Source organism: Haplochromis burtoni, unplaced genomic scaffold (genome assembly GCF_018398535.1).
Source record: "Haplochromis burtoni strain Fernald_Lab_line unplaced genomic scaffold, NCSU_Asbu1 Contig_8, whole genome shotgun sequence".
In the NCBI taxonomy this organism is placed as follows: domain Eukaryota; kingdom Metazoa; phylum Chordata; class Actinopteri; order Cichliformes; family Cichlidae; genus Haplochromis; species Haplochromis burtoni.
The window spans coordinates 1192743-1215505 of NW_024582369.1; the positions used below are offsets into that span (position 1 = coordinate 1192743).

Genomic DNA, 22763 nt, shown 5'->3' on the forward strand with positions numbered 1-22763 from the left:
GCCAAATCTGTGGCAACTGCTCATAAGTAAGGGAGCAGCTGAAAGAAGCCTACAGGCACCTGCTAACAGTGCAAATGGCTGTGTTGTGCCACTAATTCTGCACATACACACACACAAAACAGGAATATAACCAATTTCTACCTTGGTTCAAGGAATGTGTGTCATACCTGTAAGTCAGCATGAACTAAAAATATGAAACGGAGTTCAGCATGAAGCTTCCAGCAAAACGCAGCTGAATCAGGTACTTCTCAGCTTGCGGACAACAAACTTTCAAAGGACAGGAAGGACTAAAGTGCACTTGGTAATAAAACTGCCAGTGAAGACACAGTGAAGTTGAAACATTTGTACAGCTGAAGGCTCTTTTGTTGAAAAATGTGAAAGTTCCCAGCAGAAATTGTTCTGTACGTGTAGTGTTGCTGGAAGTATAGCTGCTCTGCAGTACTAGCTTTTACAGTACAGCGAGCTTTATGATGCTGCACAATAAGCCAAATCCTTTTCCCTGAGACTCTGTGGTCACATATGGGTTTAGTGTAAACGGTCATGTTCGCTGATGTGTCCCCCACAGGGACATAACAAGAATCAGTTCAGGGTGCGGCGACCCTGTTTCATGTTATCCCTTTCGCCTTTCACATATGGTTTGGTCCTGCTGATATTATGAGTGGATTATATATATATGTTGCATTTTCTGAACAAATGTGGTGTTTTACTGGCAACAGATTATGATATATTTATGAAATCTGAACAACAGTGGGCATCTGGATAGCTTGGAGACGTGACAGAAGCAGGTGTAAACGCAGATGTGTTCTAGCTGACGTAAACACCCATGATGCATTTAAATCCAACTGTTAAAGGGTGTGGGTGGCTTTTAATTATTGTGAACACAATTTGATAGTCAAGTTCCTGCTTATTTGTTTTCTTTGAAATTCACTGGTGTATGAAAAAAACCAAAGAAAACCAAACTGATTCATGAAATTTGGGCTCCCACTCCACCCTCAGGATAAAGTGTGTGTTTTACACAGAGGTTATCCTTTTTTCTGTTTTTTTTTTTTTTTCTTGGGGTGAGCTTTGCAGAGCATCTGTATCACCCTCCAGGGCAAAATCTTTTTTTTTTGCATCACTACTGTTAACACTCTAAAGTTTATTCCACTAACCCTCTCTCCTAAAATAAAGTGAACATTTCAGTTAATATATATTGATTGCTAGCTGGGCTTATCATTGTTTTTTTGGTTTTAAATAGACTAAATTTAAATTAGACTAAAGCAGAATCCCTGGCAAAGAAACCAGGTGCTTTGCTTTAGCTGATTTAAGCTGAGCGGTTCGAGTTGTTAAACCCTTTTCTGCAGGTAAAAAGCAAACAGGCAAATCATAGAAGGTATTTGCAAAGATATGAAGATGTCGGTGTGTGACGAGATATGAACAAATAAGGGCTGGCGTGTTTACAGTATGTGTGGGTGGGTTTGTACACCATGCTGCGTTATAGATAACACACCTCACCTGTTTTAAATGCAGAGCCACACATGCATTCTTGTAATGAGGTTTTAATGTGAGTACACAGTGTGCCGGAGGAGCAAGCAGCAAACAGCAGGAGAACTGTTTCTTCTCCAATCCTCAGCGACAGGAAAGGCAGCAATCAAGAGACGGGAGTCGCTCTGAAAGGTCAAAATATGCATTTGTGCGGCACTTCTTATCTCTGTTAGTTAAAAAAGAAACACACACACACACACACACACAGATGACTCATTCACACAGCTCTAGTGACCAGCTGACACAGCGCACACACTGTCACGGCGGGTGCAAATGTCAGTAGCAGGAAGTCACATCTCATTTAGCGAAAAAGAGCTGCACATTGGACAATCGATCATGGCAGTAATTGCGTAACACTGCCCAGAGATGCTACCATACGGGATTTAATTAGCCTAAGCAGAAAAACTTACATCTAACAATCTTTGGACTAAGAATGTGCTTTTTGTGCCTAAACGATGCACTGAAATAATTAGAGAAAAAAATGTTACACTCACGCATTTTTGCTTGCTTTTTAAATGGTTGCAGAAATAGCCCAAAGAGAGGTTAATGCAGCTGTTGAAGTGTTTTCACCAACCTTTTAGATTCTAGTAAAATTAATATTTGGAAGTATGATCTGCTCTTTGGTGGCATAGTCACCAATAAAGGCACACATTCCTAGTAATAATGTCAGGATTTGTGTCCTGTTTGGCTGGTCAGTTGAGGTATTCTGTGTGCAATAAAAAGAAAAAATAAAGTCTGGGTAATAGCTAGGATTTATCTCAAATAAATACATTTCCATTTAATTAACAAGCCCGAATGTAAACTCCCATTTTGCAGTTCTGCTCTCAAATCAGCAAACTTGTTTGTTTACACAGACTCAGACAACTTTTTATCAAAAGCCTCTCTAAAATGAAAATGTGTTCCAATGCCTAATGCTGAGATTGCTGTACAGAAGTAATCACATACATTATGACTCACTGGAAGCAGAGGAACTCATTGCTCATTGGCTAAAACCGTTTACAGCAGTCTCACATTAATATCTCTGTTAGGGAGGGCAGGAATTTCACAGCGTGCAAAGTCATTTGACATAAAATTGTCTATGGAGGCTATCCACCGGGGCTGATCAGCTTCATTATTGCAGAGTCAATTTTTCTTTGTGTTTTGTGTGTGTTTCAAATCTAATCCTGAGTTCTAAATGAATTTTAATAAGACAGCCACAGAAATGCATGCTTTTTGATTTGCTGGCACAGTTTAAAATTCAAATGAAGCTTAAAAGATAAAAGTTAACATTGTTAAATATAATAAAATATAAAATACAAACAGATCGGGATTGCTCGTGGTGATATGGCCATAAGCGTACTATCGTGAGTGAATTCATAGATGTACATAATGGTTGTCTGTCACCCCCATGACCTCCTTTTTTTGAACCTGACTGCATTTCTTTGCTTAGTTTAAATGTTGTCCCTGTGCTAGTGTGGCTTTTCTCCAGATACTCTGGCTTCCTCCCACAGTCTGAAAATGTGCATGTTGGGTTAACTGGATTGACATAATGTGAGTGTGAATGTTTATCTGCCTCTCTGTGTTGGACCTGTGCTAGACTGTTGACCAGTTCAGTGAGTACAATCCATTTAGAAGACCTGAAAATAAAAACGCTCGCTTGTCTGCAGTTAAACATGAAGCCAAAGGAAATCAGAATATTTGAACAGAAATAACCCCCATGCTCCACCCATAGACATGGATATGGGACCACAAAGGCAAAAAGGCCATTTCTGGGAAGTCCACGGAAGAGAAAAATGACGACAGATAGAGTGAAGCTGTGTGATCATCTATAATCCTTACAACACAACACAATGTACACACACATAAGCAGATAGAAATTACATTAGCATTAGTTTTCAGCGATGTCTCATCATTTTCCATCACGTGATTTTTGTCCAATTAAAAAAAACAACATGTTTCTGCTTGTGGGAGTGAGGGACAATGATGGGGAGGACAGAGGACGATTTTTTGCCACAGTTGTTTTTGAATCCTGTTCAGTTACACTAATGAGGTCTGGGGATATTGTGCAGTGTCAAATGCATCAATTGGAGAGGAGCTTGTTTAATATATATGCTGCCATACCACCCGACACTTAGTTTAGCTCAAGAAATATTATCAGCCTATTTGTTTAGGGTTTTTTTTGTAGGAAAGACTATTTAATGCACTAATCCCTGATATTTTCTTTGGTTAATGTATTATTGACTATGGCTACATGATGGAGCAAGACCTGAGAGGAAACCCAATGTCCTCAGGATATGCATTAAACTTTGAGCATGCATGAATGTCCTTACATGAATATGACCTAAGGGTGCTATTAACATTCATCTTCTGAAGCATTTCCTCCCTGCTCTATCACAGCAAGTCTTGTCAGGCTGCTCTTTCACTCAATCCATCATCAAGATCACCGGCGCAGAACAAAATCAAGCTTCACTTTTCATCTTTTAATAGCTTTTGCATGTAAGAACTCCATGCAGCTTGGTGTCATTTATTACCTAAACAAGATTCATTTAAATCTGAAGTTTTTCTGGTTGTGTTTCAGGTGGATGTACTGAAGGCAGACATGGAGAGTGCAGAATGGAAGATTTTGGAAAATTTGATCCTCGAAAGAGTTCTGGATTCAGTGGGACAGCTGCTGCTGGAGCTTCACCTGCACTGGGCAGGCTTTGAGGTGGGTGGCGATGAGCCATCTGTGGTGCGGTACTGGTACAGCCTGCTGAAGGAGCTTGAGCGCTCCGGCTTCCACCTCTTCCACATCCACAGCGATCCTGCCAAACCTCACATTTTTCTACAGAAGAATGTGCTTAATGCCAGCAGTGCTTACACCTTGAGCTGGGTGAATACTCAGTGGAGGCCTTTAGGGAAACCAGATAGAACTCAAAAATAACTTTTTACCGTCGCTGATAACTGGAAATCTGAATGTGTAACATGGACTTTCTGGGGCACAGCTCTCTTCAAATACACTGCTCTTATCTGGCCCGACCTTTGAAAAAAAAGAAAAAATCTCTGCTCCTACTTATCCTCCCGCTCATCCTCTGCTGGCCTGCGATGACCTAAGCCAAGTAAAGGAGCAGCATAATTACCTCCAGAGGCTCTGTGTTCTACCTCATAGTGGCTGTATTATTGGCTGCAGGAAAGTCACAGTCAAAATCATCAAGGTCCTATCTAAGCCTGGCCCAAAGCCAGGCAGTTCTACCTGATAGTAGACAGCAGAAGTCCATAGACTACGCAGCTCACGAGCTAAATTATGAATTCAAGGAAGCGGATACAGCGTTACAGGGTCACCGACAGTGAGTGAATATTTTAAGGAGGCGGGAAAGAGACGGGATCTGCTCCCGAAGAAGTAGTTTCCATGCATCACCACAGCATGACAATGTGATAAATGGGACTGTACACTTGTACAGAGTTTGCCTGTTGGCTATTTAAACGTGGATATTTGTGCAAGTAAGAGAAAAACAACTGTAATTCCAGTTTCTGGAATTATAATAGAATACCCCCCCCCCCCCCCCCAAAAAAAATATTCACACATAAGAATTTTACACCATCAGTTCCCTTCCTCGTGTTCAGCTGGCGTTTGTCTGTTCAGCACCGCAACACTGCCAACAATCAGGAAAAGTAACACTTTAAAATAACAACATTATTCAGTTATTGAAATTTACCAAACCTTTTGATGATGAACCAAATTTGTCCTCATGATTTTGATTTTAAAGAATAAACACTTTGGGGGGGGGGTTTTTCCCCCAAAGGAAGGAGTGCTTCGTTTTTTGAAAAGGTAGACTTTAGGTTGTTTATTTCCACAAAGAGATGGCCATACAGCTGAAAACAAAGAATATATTTTATCAAGAATATGAAAGGTATACTACCAGAACATTGGAAAATACAGTAACAAAAAAAAGAAACATTAAGAATAACAAGGTACCCCCTGCAATACTTCTTCTGCAGTAGGAACAATCCTTTGAAAGTTCTTAGTCATGTAATATCTGTACAAACATTACATGACTAAGTATTTTGATCTTTCACAGGGTAAAAAACAAATACACCTGTACAATCAGACTGGATGCCAGTCTTTTGGCTTCGACTCAAAAACAGTTCCAGACCATGAGACAATTGGCCTCCTCCTTTTTATTGAACCAGTCAGGTCATGTCCATTATTTCCAGAAACCCGTCCTCAGGGACAGATCTAATCCCAGAGTTTTATCTGTCCATCCCAGCCACAGGTGATGACCTTGGAGGTTTCATGTGGATGCCACAGGGCGCTGATGCACACCTTGTCATGAGCCTTGATCCTGTGATAAAGCTTGGTGGTTTTCCAGTCCCAGATGTTCAGCTTTCCATCTGCATCTCCTGACACCACATAACTGGTAGAAAGAAACGTGTTTCATAATTAGCACATGGTTATAAAAATAAAGAAATAACTTCTGTCTTCACTTCAGCAGCCAAAAGGTGGGAGTTGGAATTTTTGGTATTTAATCTAGGCAGGGGTTGCAATGTTGCCATGGATACTGAAAGGAAGTGAGGGCACCTGCTCACAGTCGTGGGTGGTGGGTGAGAAGAGGGACAAAAAAGGGTCTTAATGGGCGTTTTGTGTAAAAATAGGACGATGTCCTGTGAGCTCTCCTAGTGATGGCTGTATGTTTGTTTTTTTTCGCCAAGAGTGCTTCATTACCTGGATGCATTTTAAAGCTCAGGATGAGAAACAGCTTACAGAATACAAGCAAAGATATCTCAATATACTGATCATCTGCACAATGGTGCATTTGGACTCAGTTTTTAATTCACCCATTACACTAATAGCAAATTTTTATTCATAAGTACCGTTTAGTATTTACTAGTGGAATATTCTAAAGCTTTAAGCATCTCTACTTTGTGGTTTCTGTCAGAATAAAACTGCCCTTCAGAGTGACATTGTGAAGGCTTACCTCATGTCTGGGGAGAAGTCCACTTGGCATGCATAGCCAGCTACCATGTGGCCCTTGAAGACTTTCTTTTTGTTTAGTCTGAAGCGGTTTTGGGCTCCAAAGATCAAAATCTGGTTGTCCATGGACTGACAGGCGAGCCATTTACCTTAAAAAACAAAACAATAAACCATTGGCCAACTATGCTGCAAAGCACTTGTGCCCTTGATAACACAATACACATTTCTTGCAAAAAAAATCAAAGAGAAAACAAAAGCATTTTTGGTTGTTCACATTGAAATTTCAAGGTAATGTTTGAATTCAAATTCAAACGCTTATAAACTTTAAAAGTTGTCCCCAAACCTTTTAAATGTATTATTTGCATGATTCTGTACAGCCAAGTGTTTAACAAGCAGCCCCTCAGATCTTCAGTGCGGTATTTTGATGACACTGCTAGCATGCGCTAAACCTGACAGTGCAAAAACTGTGATCTGGAGGGACATTAACTAACAGCAGCTACACAGTAAATGGTAGAAACTGCCTCATGGCCAAAATTCTTCAAAACAGCAAAACTGGAAATTTGGATTGAAGTGGACAGCCCTTTGAAAAGGGCATGAACTCATCATTCTGCCATCAGTGAATTGGAAAGATTGAGGCAATTTAGGGAAAAAAAAATAAAACGAGGTTTTGCATCAGTGGCTGCTCAGCAGAGATCTGCTTTAGAGAGCATTTCAGCCCCTGACAATCCAACAGTTTCAACATCACTGCACGATGGTGAGAGGCAGTGCTTTAGTGTCAAAGCATTATACAATTCTCCGCACTTTTTAAAAGTGTACATGAGGAAATTACTAATTCGATCTGAGAAAGAAATGCAGTTCTGATATGTGTGTCCTCTTTTTACACCACTTCCAGAAAACTTGTCAGCAAATGTCAAATAGAATAAGTGCAGGAGAATGAAAACAACTTGACCAATTTCAGCAGCGCACTGGAGCTCTGTCTGCTTAGTCAACATGAAAAAGAGATGGGGAAGAGCAGGGGGGGGGGGGTTGTTGTATATATGGTGCCAAGTGGGGCTGGGTGCCATTTAGGCTTGAGAGAAAACTGAATGGTCTCCCACTGAGAGCTCATTCATTATTCACATGCTAAAGATAAACAAACCACGCTGGAACAAATACGAATATTGCCCAAAGGAAGAAGGCAAGTACGAAGAGAAGAGGAGGAGAGAAAAAATTAACGACTGGGGGGGGAAAAAAATGTAGAAAGGAAAAGAACAAATGAGGACAAAAAAAGGTTTTTGTAGGTTGCCTACAGAGATATTACATAAATTACAATGGAGATGTTTCCATGGATACAAAATGGTAGTGTAATATACTTGGGTGGGGGGCAGATTCTCCTCTGCTAGGTTCTGCTCCATGTGTGGGGAAGAGCTTTACACACAGAACACACGCATTCAAGCAGACACACAGGGTGAAACTGGGAGCAGTGGAGAGAAGCAGCTCAACCAAGGACAGTCCTGGAAACTAATGACTACCAGCCAAAGTTAATCCTGTACTAACAGGCCAGCTTCAACAAGCTATGCTTCATCTGTTAAATTTTGTGATCATGCGTCTACATCCCTACAACAAGCCCAGGCATGAGGGCTAGAGCACATGTTTATGCTCATATGTTTTGGTTATGTCCCAAATTATCCAATTGCTCATGTCCAATACATAAGAAGTTTTCTAAATTTATTGGAAAATAATATTTCATTGTTACCCCAAATGCAGCCTTTTGTGGCAGGAAGGTTCATCTTCACAAATGGAAGGACAGCGTATTAGTGACATCAGATACTTTTTACAACTTGGGGAGGGGAAAAAAGATGCACTGCTTAAAAAAAGGATCTATTAAACTGTTTTCTGTCTTTGGTGTCAAATATAGAAGCAAAAGATCTGTGATGAATAAGTGGCTTTCAAAATTCATTTTCTTTTCTTTTGTGTGATCTGACTTATGCTTTTTTTCTTTTATCCTGTGATCAGGGCACATTTTTGGTTATATGTGATCACTTTTATATTATAAAAACAAATAAATGTCTTGATCAAGAAAAAAAAAAAATCACAGTGGAAAATATTACCTTGGCTACTTTTGTGGTAATACTTGATCCATGTTGTATCTCCTATTACACTATGCTGCTGGCACCATGTAGTAATAGATTTACTAAATTCTTTCATCAATGGCTGTAGCTCATATGGAAAAAACAAAGATGAAAAATGCCCTTTATTTAGTTTGCACTACAAACGCTACTACCTGCAATCACAGATAAAATGTTACAATTTAAAAAAAATCCTGAGTAGTTTTCAGAAAAATTCTCTTATGAAGTGAGACCACAGCAATAACATTACAAATTTTCTTGATATAATTGTGATTTAATTTTGAGGCTTTTATTGCCCACTCCTATTATGTAATCTAAAATTTGTTAACTGGGTCTAATCAACATAACATTTCCTGGCTGCAGCTTATTTACAGTACAGGTAAGAGTACCATAACCTCGGTAATTGGTAAGAATATGAATGGATATATGGATCTCACAGAGTGATACTGCTCTGAAATCTGGCGGCACTGAATGAAGGCATGGTAAAGGTACTTTACACAAAAAGAAATGTAAAATTCAGCAATTACAAAAAAAATTACAGGCTTATAACGGAGTCCTACAACCCTGACCTAAATCTCTACTATCAAAGAAGTAAAAGCTTTGCTCGTGTGGAGAAAGACATCAACAATCAACAATCACATTTTTGCTCCCCATCAGTTTAGAAGGGTTATAAGGCCAAATTGATTTGAAGTCCATAATTCCACAATGAAAAAGTGGAAAACATTACAGTGCCATTAGAAAGAGGGACTGAACAAGTGTGGCTTGCTTGGAAGGGCTGCCCGAAGAAAGACTTGTCTCTAAAATAAACATGGCAGCTGCACTGAGTCCTATGTGTACAAAAGGCCAGCCAGTCGGCAGAACTCACGAACGGAGCCACATCTGCTGAGTAAGATATCAGCATACTGCTGCCGTTTAGCCAATGAGCGGTGAGGCAACCCATTCTCGTGACCTCCTCCATTACACTATGAAAGCCCTCTTTTTCACACGATGGTATGCTAACTGACAGTATACAGTCATACAGCTGTTCATCTTAAAAATAAATAGCATTGGGTGCCAGTGTAGCTCACTGATGGAGCAGTCAACAGGTCCTAGGTTTGAGTCCGACCCATGGCCCTGTGTGTCTTCTCTTGTTCCCTCGCCCCACTTCCCTGTCTAATCTTACTGCTCCAGTGTCCAAAAGGCAAAATTGCTCAAATATTAAACATTTGTTTTGACATCAAATGTACACAGTTTAAGTCACTCAAGTGTCCAAATATTTCTGTTATCCAACAGTTAATGCATTATCTGTGACGATTAAACAGCCAGAGCTAAACACAGAACTGGAAACACAGACAGCTGACATGTATTGATAGAAAATCTGGATCTCGTGGCAAGCAGAAATCTCCACGTACAACAAACTTACTACACTGAGAATATCTGTTTTTCCCACCTTGCCTGAGTGATGGCAAATCTCAGAAGGTGTGACTCTACTTCAGTGTGGTAATGCAGGTTTTACTCCCTCAAGTCGCCTGTCCTTGACTGTGTTTATGAGTGTTTGGCCATGATTAGTCTACTTACCATTGGGGGAGAGAGTCACAGCTGGCATGGAGTGCATACTGGGCTCAGCAATGTACTTAAAGTCCACAGGGATGTCCCTGAAAAAGGCACAAAACACTGTGAGTACACTTGAAGACGGGTTAAACAGTGGATGAGAACAACGTGAGAAGGCCCTTAGCAATAACAGCTCTATGGGAAAACATCGACAGAGCTGTTGTTTGTTTGACATTGAAGGTGCTTATGCCAGCTCAAAACTGCTTATTTACTAGAGAGAGAAGAGCTGTGGTGGAGGTAAAGAAGGAAAAAAACAAACAGGCTGTATCACCATTAGTGCTACAGTAAATAAATAAATCTTGTAAATAATGTGAAAGATGCTTTTGATGCTGCACCAGCCACCAATTATTTATGAAACCCTCCTTTGCTCCTTCACCCGGCCTCGCTGTTCTTTTATGCTCTGCTATGTCTCTCTGCTTTGGGAGAAACAGCAAACTTGGCTATTTGATCTTAACTTGTCTGAAGAAGATCATTCAAATGTACAGTGCATGTATGTGTGTCTGTCAGGATGACAGCGTGCCAATTTGCTGAGACTTGCTGTAAAATAAAGCAAAGTCCTAAACTCAATTTGCCATCAGCTTTACTAAAACCACGTCCTTGTTTCTTTCTGTGACGAGTGACAGCTGGGGCTGCACGACCGTCACACGGTCAGAGATTAAGGAGCTTCTGTGTTTGTTCAAGCCAGAATCTGCAGTCAAGCCAAACTAAACTCCATAACTAAGAACCCACACTTTGTTTTTAGACACACTACTTCAGTTGGTCTGAAATTAAGATTTCTATAATATAATTTATCTCATTATATGTGCTAATTTGAAACGAAGGATGGTTTCACAAAACAAGCACTGACAGATTTAATTCATTTATTCATTTGTTTCCTTTTCAAATTATTCTAAGAACATTCCGATTTGGGAGTTTTATTAAGCTGAGATAAATCGATCGCTTCTAAAAAAGCAGGCTTTTTAAGAAATCAAGTTCTGGGGAGGTTGTAGCAGTTCTTTGACCATCCTGAGTGATTCCTACAATATGCTTCCACAGTCTCCACCACTTATCTCCCGCTATCCTTTTCCTTCTCATTTTATTATCATTCCAAGTGTCCCCGTGGGCTTCATCGCTCTCTACATGATGTCTTTATGATCAAGAGTTAATTCCCCTTGTTGGTGCAGTTTGGGACATTTCGAATCAATTGTAATCCTCCTGGAAAGCATTCACAGACTCTCCTGATGACAAACCTCTGCTATAGATAAAGTAGTCAATCCTGGGAACACTATGTGTGAGAACGTGGACAGAATTTAAATTGCGTGTAGGCGTTTTCACTATGACGTGAATGGCTTGTGGATTTGCTGCCTCGCAGTCTATTCTGCGTGCTCTCAACATGCCCCTCTCTGCTAGACGCCGCTTCTATTCTTGCAACATGAGACTATTCTTGTAAATTCAGCCTAATGCAGCTCTCACAGGGAGAGTGGGGCAGGGGGACTAGAGCCAGGTGGTATCCATGGGAGAAAGCGGGACCGTCAAGTCACTTTTTGGCCTGACATACCACTTGCCCGCTTACTCCCACGCTGCACTAAAAAAAAGCTCATGGGAGCCCGAAGTTTGCCCAAAGCAGACTCTTAGGATTTAATTCTTTAGCTTGTTGTTGTTGTTGTGTTTATCTTTAATTCTGTCTTTCACATTGACTTAAAGTGTGCAAAAAACTTTTTTAAGCAGATAATCCATCTCACAAGCTCATGAGGAAGTTTTGACAATTAAACCAAACTAAATACAAATGGCTGCCCTTGATACAAAACCTCCCCTTGAAGCATTCCATGGAAAGCTCTGTTTATCTGGTGGTTTTTAAATATTTATTATCTATAAACAGCAAATAGCTGAGTTTGTTTACCATGACAGGGCACCCCAGCCAGTGTACAAGCCCTTCCCGGTGGTCTTTTGGTTGTCCAAACAATTATAAACAGCGGGATATGGACATTTTTAATTTTGTCATTAAAATTCATGTTCGCGTTTTCTTTCACCATCCCCAAAAGTGGGATTTAAACCTTCCAGTCATCCCAACACATACACATTACAAATCATTTCATTCACATCGTTTTAGTTAGTTACACTCGTATATAAAAGGAATCTCGTAAAACACTATAATCTGTATCCCCCGTGTCTGCTCATCACAGAAGAACAATAATATATAAAAGCACTTGATGTGCCCAAGGTGCATCTTAACAAGCCTATAACAAAGTTAAAAAAAATACAATCCAGAGCTAATACTTGCACAGCTCAAAATTACACTGAATACCCAGCTGTCTGTAACTCCTGATTGTTTCGTTTTTTAATTATAGTCCACACTGGTTCACTTCCTTCTTGCTTTACATTCATATTGTTGATTGATTTCTCCAAGCCAATATCAGCTACAGTCTTCTGTTATTAAACGCAGAGCATTAGGGAGGAGGATTACATGACTTGCTTGGAAGAACGGCAGCAACAACTACAGCGGCACTCTCAAGTTTCAACTATGGCATAAGCAGTTCAGGCTGCACTCGGCACTTACCACTCCCAAACTCGAAGACTCTTGTCGTCTGATGTGCTGACAAACCGACGGTTCTCGTCAACAAAGGTGATGGTGTTGACGGCGCCCAGGTGACGATCGTACTCCTGAACCACCTCGCCTGTCCTGATGTCCCACTTTTAGAGACACAAAGAGGCACAGACAGCACAGCAGACAGAAGGGAGGTAAACAAATGTATCCCATGAGTCAAAAAGTGGAGTACTAAAATGAATTCACAATCCCTCCAACACTTGTTCCACTGTGCCTTGATATATTCGCATGGAGTGATGATTACCAAAATAAATACAGCTCGTCGCAATCGCACTGCAAAAACAGAGAATATGGCTCACTGTGGGAGACTCCCTACGAGAGCAGCTATAAACTGTACCGATGTTATGAACCTTTTAAATTGCCTTAATGTAATCACAGCGATTAGCAATCAAACAGACTTTAGTCTTAAAAATTAATATTTTGAGAGAAAACAGCATGTACAAATTAAAATATAAAAGGCAACCACACAGAAACCCCTCCAGGGACAGCAAACAAATAAATAAATAAAATTAAGCTCGTCTGTTCGGATGGCTTTCACACCAAATTCCATTTTTTTCCCCCACCCTTGGGGTGAACAGCCATCTGTTCTCATAACCCGAAAAGGGGACCTGCATGATTTAACGCTAACCCTGATTATTGTGCCAGATTGTGACTGACAATTACAACTAAACATTTTTTCCCCTATTAGCTAATCTCCCAGAATTAAAATGTCTTTCTAGAAATTTCCAAACATCCATTGCTCTGAAATGTGGAAAATAAAAACTATATCACACTTGAGCTGTCAAAAACGTGATAGTGTATTTATAGATTTCCTACTTTTATCACATATTGTTCTCTTTCCTTCGCCTCTTGTTTACCCTAATGCTTCTTGTGATTAATGAGTTGCTCTAGTCCTGTCAGCCACTGAACCTCTTACAACTCCCACACAACTACACACACTAGCGCTGGAGGATGAGACAGGAGTATATTTCACGGTCCTGCGGGCACAGGGAGTAAACAGAGAAATTCATGTGTGCAACCTGCTTGGCCAACATGATCGACTTTTCTTGCGGTGGAAGAAATGGTCAGCTTTACCTGAACAATCTTCTTATCTGACATGCCAGCCACAAGAAGGTTCTGTTTGTCCTCATCTGGGTTGAACTTCACACAGTATGGTACCTTCCTGTTGGTGAAGTGGGAGATACACTGGCCTGTGGTGGGAAGCAAATTGAAAGTCAGAGCTCCAGAATAATCCACAGTGGCTCCCTCACAAAGGCACACTGAAGTTGCTTTAAAATTTAAGGACACACTCTACAACTGCTGTATGCTCCATATCCCTGCAGGTGGTGACAACTCAGCTGTAACACACAAAAATTTCCTAGTGTTCATTCGGTAAAGGTGAATCACCACAGGGATGATGCTCCAACTACTGCTACAACCAAGGAAACAGGAAATTGAAATGACTGAAAACACCGAGAGGCACTTGTATGCTAAAATAGCACGCTTTTTATATTACTGCTATAATATAGGAAGAAACAATCCCCAGAAAAACAAAACACAACAACTAGTTGTGTGAAAAAAAGTAAGCAATGCTTTTGATTGGACAAATCTAACTCAAGCAAATCAACTTTTAGGAGAAGTATTTGGATGATGTGTCCTCCACTGATATCAACAAGTGGGGGATTTAATGCTTTTCTGCCCTCTGCTGGAGCGGCACGCTTGAGCTGAAAGGGGTAAAAATGTGACAGATGAGCCAAGTGGGTTCTTTTTTTAAAGGGAAACCATGGGCCCAACTTCTAGAGGGAGCACAGACTGACACGGATCGAGCAGATCAACTAAAATTTGGTTTTACTAGCAGACTTCACCTCCACAATAAAGGTGTGTTAGACATCATGTCATTCATCCTAATTGATCTATTATGTTAACCGGGTATAACCATTTTTAAATCTGTTAACCTGTAAATTATTTTTCTCGTTAATCATTTTAGAAATAATGAAAAATCCATCCATTATTATTTCTTTAAAACTCCCTGTTTATCCAGCCAGCAGACCAACATTCAAATGCATCCGATATAAATTACTGAAAGAAAAAAGAAATCCAAATCCTGGATTACAGTATTGGTAGTTTTGCTTAAAAAAAAAAAAAAAAAAGATTAATTATTAAAATCTCTATGTTGATTAATTGGTTTTAGCGTTAGTGATAAAATTCATGTGATCTTGAACTGAAAACAAGTTCGTGCAGAGAAAATATTTATCATCTAGGAATATATGTGGTTAATTAAATCATTCAATAGGTCATCTTCAAGATAATCATTTATATATTTCTCTATTTAATTATTTCTTTGAAGTTTTATTGATTTGGTCACTTTAAGATTTAAAAAGGAGCCGTACGCCTACATAAAGAACGTATTGCTGTCAGTGGCCCACGTACCCGTCTCAGAGTCCCACAGTTTAATGTAGCGGTCATATGCAGCGCTGAGGAACTGGGTCCCGGTGTTGTTGAAACAAATGTCTCGCACTGCTTTGCTGTGACCTAACACAGACACAGACCACACATATATTACAGACAAATAAATACATCCTCTAAAATTCATTTTCCTGCATTCCCCAATCTTGTTACCAAGAATCCCCCAGCTGTCCTCCTTTGAAAGCAAAATCATTTGAGAAATATGAAATTTGGTTAAGGGGAATAAAAGATGCTGAATAAAGGAATTAAAAAAGGGAGATGAATAAAGGAAGATGAAGTGAAATCTGGGGAAATGGAGGAAACGGAATCTTAAAATGAGCCTGTAAAACAGGGTGGTGAAAAAAGACACACCTTCTTATTGTCTCCTAATATCAGTCTATGTAATCCTGTGGGTTTTCCCTCTCATACAGTAGAGGTGATGAGAGGTCCCTGTGGGCCTCATGCAAGCAAAGGCTTACCACATTGAAAAAGTCTTTAAGCAGGGCTGTACTGTTTTTACAGCATTAACGGAGCCCACTGAGGCCACACAGACTGCAATTAAAACTACGGAAACAGGCGCACACAACCAAGCAAGTGCTGATCACTGCTTAGTTTGGTAGACATTACAAACAACATCACCTTATAAACAGCTATGTGCAAATTCCTCTAGAAAATTTAAAAAAAAAAACACAAAAACCCCCAGAAATATTTCTTTAAGCTGTTGGAGAAAATATGAATATCAATATCAGTCTGAGGGTTCTGTCCACAAGGCATAGCCAATAACTCTAACACACATCATATTTAGCTCTGCTGTTTCTCCTACTCACTACTTTCTAAGCTAGTCAATCTCTGTCAGTTTATTCACTCCTAAACTGTGTTCTCTCCTTCTGTATCTTCTCGTGTCTTGTGCCCTCCCTTGCCCCTCATTCCCCCCGGCCTCTGAGCTGCTGAATTATGCATATTCAGTGAAGGAGCTGACAAGCAGAACCACAGCTGCAAACAATCTCTATTCTGACAGCGTGCCATCTCTGGAAAGAGTGTAAGAGAGTCCTGCATGCATTAGCCTAACCTGCCCCCAGACTCCAAATACGCATATATCTGTATATTAAAAAAATAAATAAAAAATCCCAAATCCCCCCGCGCTCTGTCAGCGGTCAGCAGACATGTCATTAGTCCTCCAGTAATGCTGAGCTCACAATGTGTCACTGCTTTGTATTTCCCAAAAGGCTGAGCGCACTTCATACCTTGACCATATTTTAATGTCAGCATCTTTGCTGATGATCCATTATTATTTATAAAAGGATTTACTTGAATAAACGACACAATTCAATTTTATACAGCCAATTATTAACCGACACCAACACTTATCATGTACCACATCATTGTGATAGATGATGTAGGATGAGCATTTTGCACACTTACCAATAAAAGTCCGAAGACACCTCCTTTCACCATACACCTCCCACAGCTGTGAAGACGAGAGCACACAGTTACAAAAGAGAAAAAAACTGATTTATACTTTGTCGTATTTAAAATACGGGGTAACAGGCTACTTTATTGCTACAGAGATTATTACACAATCATAAAGATCACATCTTAGATAAATATGTATACACCCCCACCCCCCTTTTCTCCAGAAACCTTATTAGCTTATTTACCTTGATCTTGCAGTCCATGGAGCAGGAGAGCAGCAGATGACCAGAGTTTGGAAACAATCGGATTGCACTGACACCCTAGAACATGCACGGGATGAGAAATTTATATTTAACCAAGACTCTTTATTTTGAGTATCCCAGTCACTGTTACAGCTTATGGCTGATTTACAGTAAAAGCAAGCTGTTTTGTAAATTTTGATATTGTGCTTATCTGTTTTCTGGGGGTCTTTTTCTGTTTTGTTTGTTTTTTTTTTACTCTTGGCTGAAGCACAGAAAAATATTCTAGCAGAAGGAAAATGCTGCAATGTATATCATATAAATGTGACTTGAAATCACAAAGCCATGGCCAGGCAATTGCTATTCAAAGATTTTTAAGTTGGACACACCGGCCAAAACAATAATGCATGCAGGACAGCATGTGTGCAGACTCTTTATTATCATCTTAATTCTGTAATAGTTATGGAAAATATCCATGATTTTCTGCAACATACCAAAGTTTCAAAGTGTCACAAAACTTTGGTGACACCACATGAGCCACTCTCCAACTATTATCTCAACATCAGCACTTCCACACACTTATTATCCTTTTCAAATTTCTTTGTATTCAAATTAGACTCTGAAGTCTGTAACTTTCTGCACAAAGCAGAAAGGAGCCAATTTAAAACTTGAGTGATTTCCTCTCCCTGAAGCGCACTGGCAGATCAGACACTTGAATCACATCTTTCTTGGAATAACCCAGTGTTTGCCTTTATATGTGAATTATAAAGACATGGCTTTGAATCAAACAAAATAATCTCAGATATGTCGGTGCGAAGCAGCTGGTAGATGCCCGTGTTATCACCGTGTTCAGAAATACCTACAAGGTTTTATGGATTTTCTCAGACATTTTACAAGGATTGGATAATGAAATATGTATACACAAATGCCCATGTTTCACTGCTCTCAAAATCATTAAAACAAATGCTTTTATAACTTTTTCCCCCGCCTCAAACTGACCTTGGTGTGTCCAGACCAGACATGAATCTGTTTCTTTGGCAGGTAACATTTGTCTGGAGCATCCGCAGAACGCAGATTGATGCCCACATCCTGTGGGACATGAAGGTACGACCTGCCCTGGTAATCATACATGTCTTTAACTGTGGGAGAGAACAAAAGAAACAGACAAAATGTGATGTAAAAGAATCCTGCAGTATTTGGATCTATGCTGGACAAAGGAACTACCTGACATATTAAGTACTTGAGAACAGAAATGAGTAAACTTTGTGAAATATCTTTACGACCTGTTCCCAAAAAGGTTGATACTGTTCATCTGGATGTAGCGTTTTCAGTGGGAGAAACATTTCGTCACTCATCCAAGCGACTTCTTCAGTCTCAGCTGACTGCAGGTTTCCCCAGTCTTATAAACAGTACATTTGCACAATGACTGAAACTAGCACCACTGAGGCAACAATGGGCTGTGAGGTCAGTTCCTTGATCATTAATATGCAAATTGTCATGATCATTGATCAAAGACCGCTGATCAATGGCCATGAATACTATTCACAGAGAGTTGGGGAATGGCTGCAATCACAGCATTGTAAGACGGCGAAAGATGTACCCTTAGGCGCCCTCCTCGATTCAGAGATGGTCTTTCCGTTTTCACGTAAATGGCCTCGTTGACTCCGCGCTCAAACCAGCGTTCCTCCCAGTTCCTCCCTGGCAATTCTCCCAACATTTCACAGCGTACACTACATTACTCTGTTTATGTTGGGGGACCCGATCCTTTGGGCGGACCAATTTTTTATCAAAGCGCGGTGTGGGGTTTAAAAGCCACAGAGATGCGGTGTTTAGAAAAAATACCTCTCAACTGTTCTGATAGTCCTGACATATAAGGACTCACAGAAACTTTGAGACGTTATGGGTGACTGAGTTGGTCCTACAGACAAATGGTCTTAAAGGTACACCCTTCAGTAAACCATACAGACTTGGTGTAGATTTCCGTGGGTAACGCCTGTGGTATGAGGTCCAGTCAGTGGACTCGTTTCAGTCATTGTGCAAATGTGCTGTTTATAAGGTTGGGGAAACCTGCAGTCAGCTGAGACTGAAGAAGTCACTTGGATGTAGGGCTGTGCGATATGACCAAAATCTCATATCCCGATAAAAGACATCTATCGTCCCAATAACGATATAAATCACAAAAATTTAACATTTTCTGTAAATTCTGTGAATCTCGGGCAGCTCGTCTTGCGTGAAGCGTTTCCAGCTGCGCGTCCTGTAGCTGGAGTCGAGTGTTTTAACCGATGCATGAAACAATGCATTTTTAGACATAAGTTGTAAAGGCCGTCGTTTTCTTTGTGAGTATTTATTACACGGCGTGCTGCGGGGAAAAGCCTGTTCTAATGTTTGAGTCTACGGTTTATCTTTTAGCACCTGGCGGCTCTTTTTTGCTTCTCATCCGTAAACACTCTGCATACTCTTTCACGTGATTCAGTTTATTTTGAAAAGTCTCAACAGGATCTTGAGCTTTATTGTGAAAGGTTTATGTGGAAGATAAACAAGCGGACACACGATGGTTTTACCGTCATTATTGCTAACGACAACACATAAAAACAGGCGCTTGTCCGTCCATAGTATGGTTATATTAAATATAAGAGAAAGAGAGAACTTGAAGAAATTAATATAGCCACTACAGTGACCATCAAAATGATGAAAAAATATTGCCGTAAACAGTTTATTTTGCGACACCACGGAACAAACGATAGTGTAAAATGAAACGATAGATGTTTTTATATCGTCATCCGATCTATATCGTTATATCGAACAGCCCTACTTGGACGAGTGCTGAAATGTTTCTCCCACTGAAAACGCTACGTCCAGATGAACAGAATCAACTTTTTGGAATTTACTTACCTGGATGATTGAGCATGCATCAAGACATTTATGACCTGTTGTTTCTGTATGCTGTTTATAACAGCACAAAATATAATTTCAAAAATAAATAAATAAATAGGCTACATTTTCAATCATGTCTCTAATTGCCACAGCCGATCAAAATTAACAAAAAAGTCAGTACCATGGAGAATAGTCTTCTCTTCTGAAGGAGCATCATCCTCATTCCTTCCCTTCTTCTGCCTCTTGGCTGTAATTTCATCCAGCTCCTTCTGCTCATCCTGTACAATAACAATAATCACAACCAGGGGATTACTTCACACTTACTGCCTTTTATATAATTATGAAAACAAATACAGCAAACTGAAATGGATTTCATCTAAGATCTAAAAAGGAAATGTGAGTAATAATCAGCATTTGGCCAGTTGTGCATGTCATCTATTAAAGTCTAGTACACAACTACATAACTTAAACAAAATATGTTCCATTGCATCACCTGTACTATGGAAGATTAAAAAAAAATTGTCTTTAGAGGACGTTAACTGCATTATGGCAAAATATATGAATATAAATAAAGTATTTAAAAAATGCCTTTCAGGATAACAAATAGATTAATCACACGGAGAAGCAGTCAAAATTACCTCTGTTGGTTTGGCCACATCTTTCTCATCTGCATATTTTGCCCATGGTCCAAGGTAATTGTCAATTTCTCCTGCATCTCCACCTTTGACCTTTTTCCTCTTCTGTGACTTCTTCAGACCGCTCTCAAACACGGTCAGACCTGTAGGAGAAGCCATATGGTACTAGAATCACAAACTTCCCCTAAACTAAATAACTGAAAAGCTTTTTGAACATATCAGTAGATCTTAACACTCAAACATATTGAATATAAATGATATTTACCTTTATGTTTCTCAGCCTCTTCCACTGCACCAATGTAGGTATTAGAGGATGACTCGTGTGTATCAACAGATGGATCTAAAGCATAACCTTTAAGCAAAGAAGGGAGAATTGTAAAGTCATTAAAATTTAAACAGCATCAATACACTGCATCATCCAAACCCAAATCACTAGGCTTACCATATGAGGAGAAAGTCCTCCTTTGCTGTTCAAACATAAAATCATTGACGTGAGCAGGTTCTGCATAGCCAGATAACATGTTCCTGGGGGCAGCCATCTGCTGGCTTTTAAAAGGGTTCATTGGGCCAAACTATGAAGAAAAAAAATATAAAATCATTAGCAATGCTACAGATAAACTTCTGTGGATCCTCATAAAAAACTAATTTATTTTTTCACAAGCCCTCTCATACATGTAGATCTTAAAAAAACAAAAACAAAAACCCCCCACAACATCAATAACAACTGACACAGTGATCAATGTACCAGCAGTTAGACTGATAGGCTGCAGGAGCAATTAAGAGCAATTAAGCAGCCTTAAGTATCTGTTTTACAAAAAAAATCAATGAATAACATAAAATACTCAGGTTAGGGACACTGCAGTGGTATGACAACAATCATGAATAATTTAACATTAATAACCATTAACAGCAATAAATACTCTGATTCATAAACTTAAAAATCACTCCCATCTGGTCACAATTTGAAACAAAATAACTATAAGAAGGTAAACAATAATTTACTTGTTTACCTTCTTATATGATTTTATTCTGATACTGACAAATTCTGGCAAATCTTCTGCAAAACCTACCCTAAAAAAAGTAAGTACACATTCATGTTACTAGTTTGGGTTGCAGTGCAACTGAAATGTTGCAGGGGGTCTTGAAACAGGCAGGAATCGGACGAAAATCTTGCATTGAAGTGATTCTGCACATAAGATGGTCAAGGCTTTCAGCAAACTATTTTTTTAAAGTTATTTCTGACAATAATACAATACATTCTAAGGGCAAGGCTAATTTACCTTTTCCATATTAGAATATTATGTCAGTTGATGAAATGTCTTTTAAGGATGAATAATTGAAATAACTTTCTAATTTCTCTGTCATGTTGCTCATATATGTATCACCTTTATCGTTTAGTGCCGTTTAAAAATAATTAAATATATGTATTTCACACAACTGCATAACAAAGTGATCAAATGCCACTCATGTTATATTATCAGTTAACTAACTATATGTGTAACCCAGCTCACAAATATTCAGACTTACCTCGGGTGCAAACATGGTTTCATATGTTGGGTTATAAGTGACTTCTTTCAGAGCAGGGTCCAGGTGTATGCCCGTCTCAACAGCCTCCTAAAATCGGGATTCGAACAATGAGCAAACGAGCTTCTTGATACAGGAGACATGCTCTAGGTTGGTAATTCGCATGTTTTGTTTTACACAAGCACACGTTAACTAGTACAGTGTAAGATGCATGTAGTTGGACCTTAAGTTACACAGAGCTCAATCAGTGTGTATTTTTTTAGGATTAGCTCAGGAGTAATTCCGCAAAGATTACAACACACTTTGCGGAATCTTTCCCGCTTAGTACTACTAGAACAAATCTGTAATTTTAGAGAATAAATAACTTCTAATTACAACACCACCTTTCCATAGTAATTTGAATAACCTTTATTATTATCAGCATAACAAGTAAGTAAGCCAGAGTTACTCCCAATAATCTAATTATAAAGTGGGGTTAACGTTAGCTGCTTAGCTTAGCTTACCTTGACAGCGACCTCAGGGGCAGAATTTAAAACAGCCAGAGACATACTGCTCTCCGACTGCAACGGTTTAAGATGAGCCGTAGCGTCCGGATCGACTGGGTTCACTTTTTCAACACTTGTATTAGATTCAGACTCATTTTCTGAATCGGAATCACTGCCGTATGAAACGAGGGAAGATATGGCGGCAGACATCTTGGATGTTGTGAATGTGGCGGAAGCAGAAGGGCGGTACTTCCGTTATAGAAATGAAGAAATAATTTATAGATAATTTATTATTCTCTAGGATTGAGAATTTAAAGAACTATAGCATTGCATCTTATACGTATGACCGGAATTATTAACTTAAAATTATTAATTCATTACATTCATTAAATATAAATGTATTAATTTATATATTTTGAAGACATTCATAAAA

The 22763-nt window shown here is 39.4% G+C and overlaps 2 protein-coding genes across 4 annotated transcripts in view; one reads left to right on the plus strand and one right to left on the minus strand.

The window, feature by feature from the left end:
* The window catches only part of mettl24 (methyltransferase like 24), a 35706-nt gene extending 30664 nt beyond the window's left edge, over positions 1 to 5042 (plus strand). For all 3 annotated transcript variants that reach the window (XM_042225975.1, XM_005914550.3, XM_005914549.3), the window contains one exon: positions 4082 to 5042. In XM_042225975.1, coding sequence (XP_042081909.1) covers positions 4082 to 4426 — 345 coding nt within the window. In that variant the 3' untranslated portion in view covers positions 4427 to 5042. The remainder of the gene's footprint in view (positions 1 to 4081) is intronic.
* Positions 5043 to 5312: 270 nt separating this feature from the next.
* cdc40 (cell division cycle 40 homolog (S. cerevisiae)) lies at positions 5313 to 22572 on the minus strand. Its single transcript, XM_005914548.3, has 15 exons — positions 22349 to 22572; positions 21849 to 21935; positions 20764 to 20893; positions 20587 to 20673; positions 20325 to 20464; positions 19868 to 19964; positions 17812 to 17951; positions 16819 to 16893; positions 16583 to 16628; positions 15146 to 15247; positions 13811 to 13926; positions 12689 to 12822; positions 10120 to 10196; positions 6459 to 6603; positions 5313 to 5897 (listed from the first exon to the last, which is right to left on the minus strand). Exons 1-15 carry the CDS (start codon positions 22538 to 22540, stop codon positions 5720 to 5722), a joined length of 1746 nt encoding a protein of 581 aa, XP_005914610.1. The 5' UTR covers positions 22541 to 22572; the 3' UTR covers positions 5313 to 5719.
* Between the last annotated feature and the right edge of the window lie 191 nt (positions 22573 to 22763).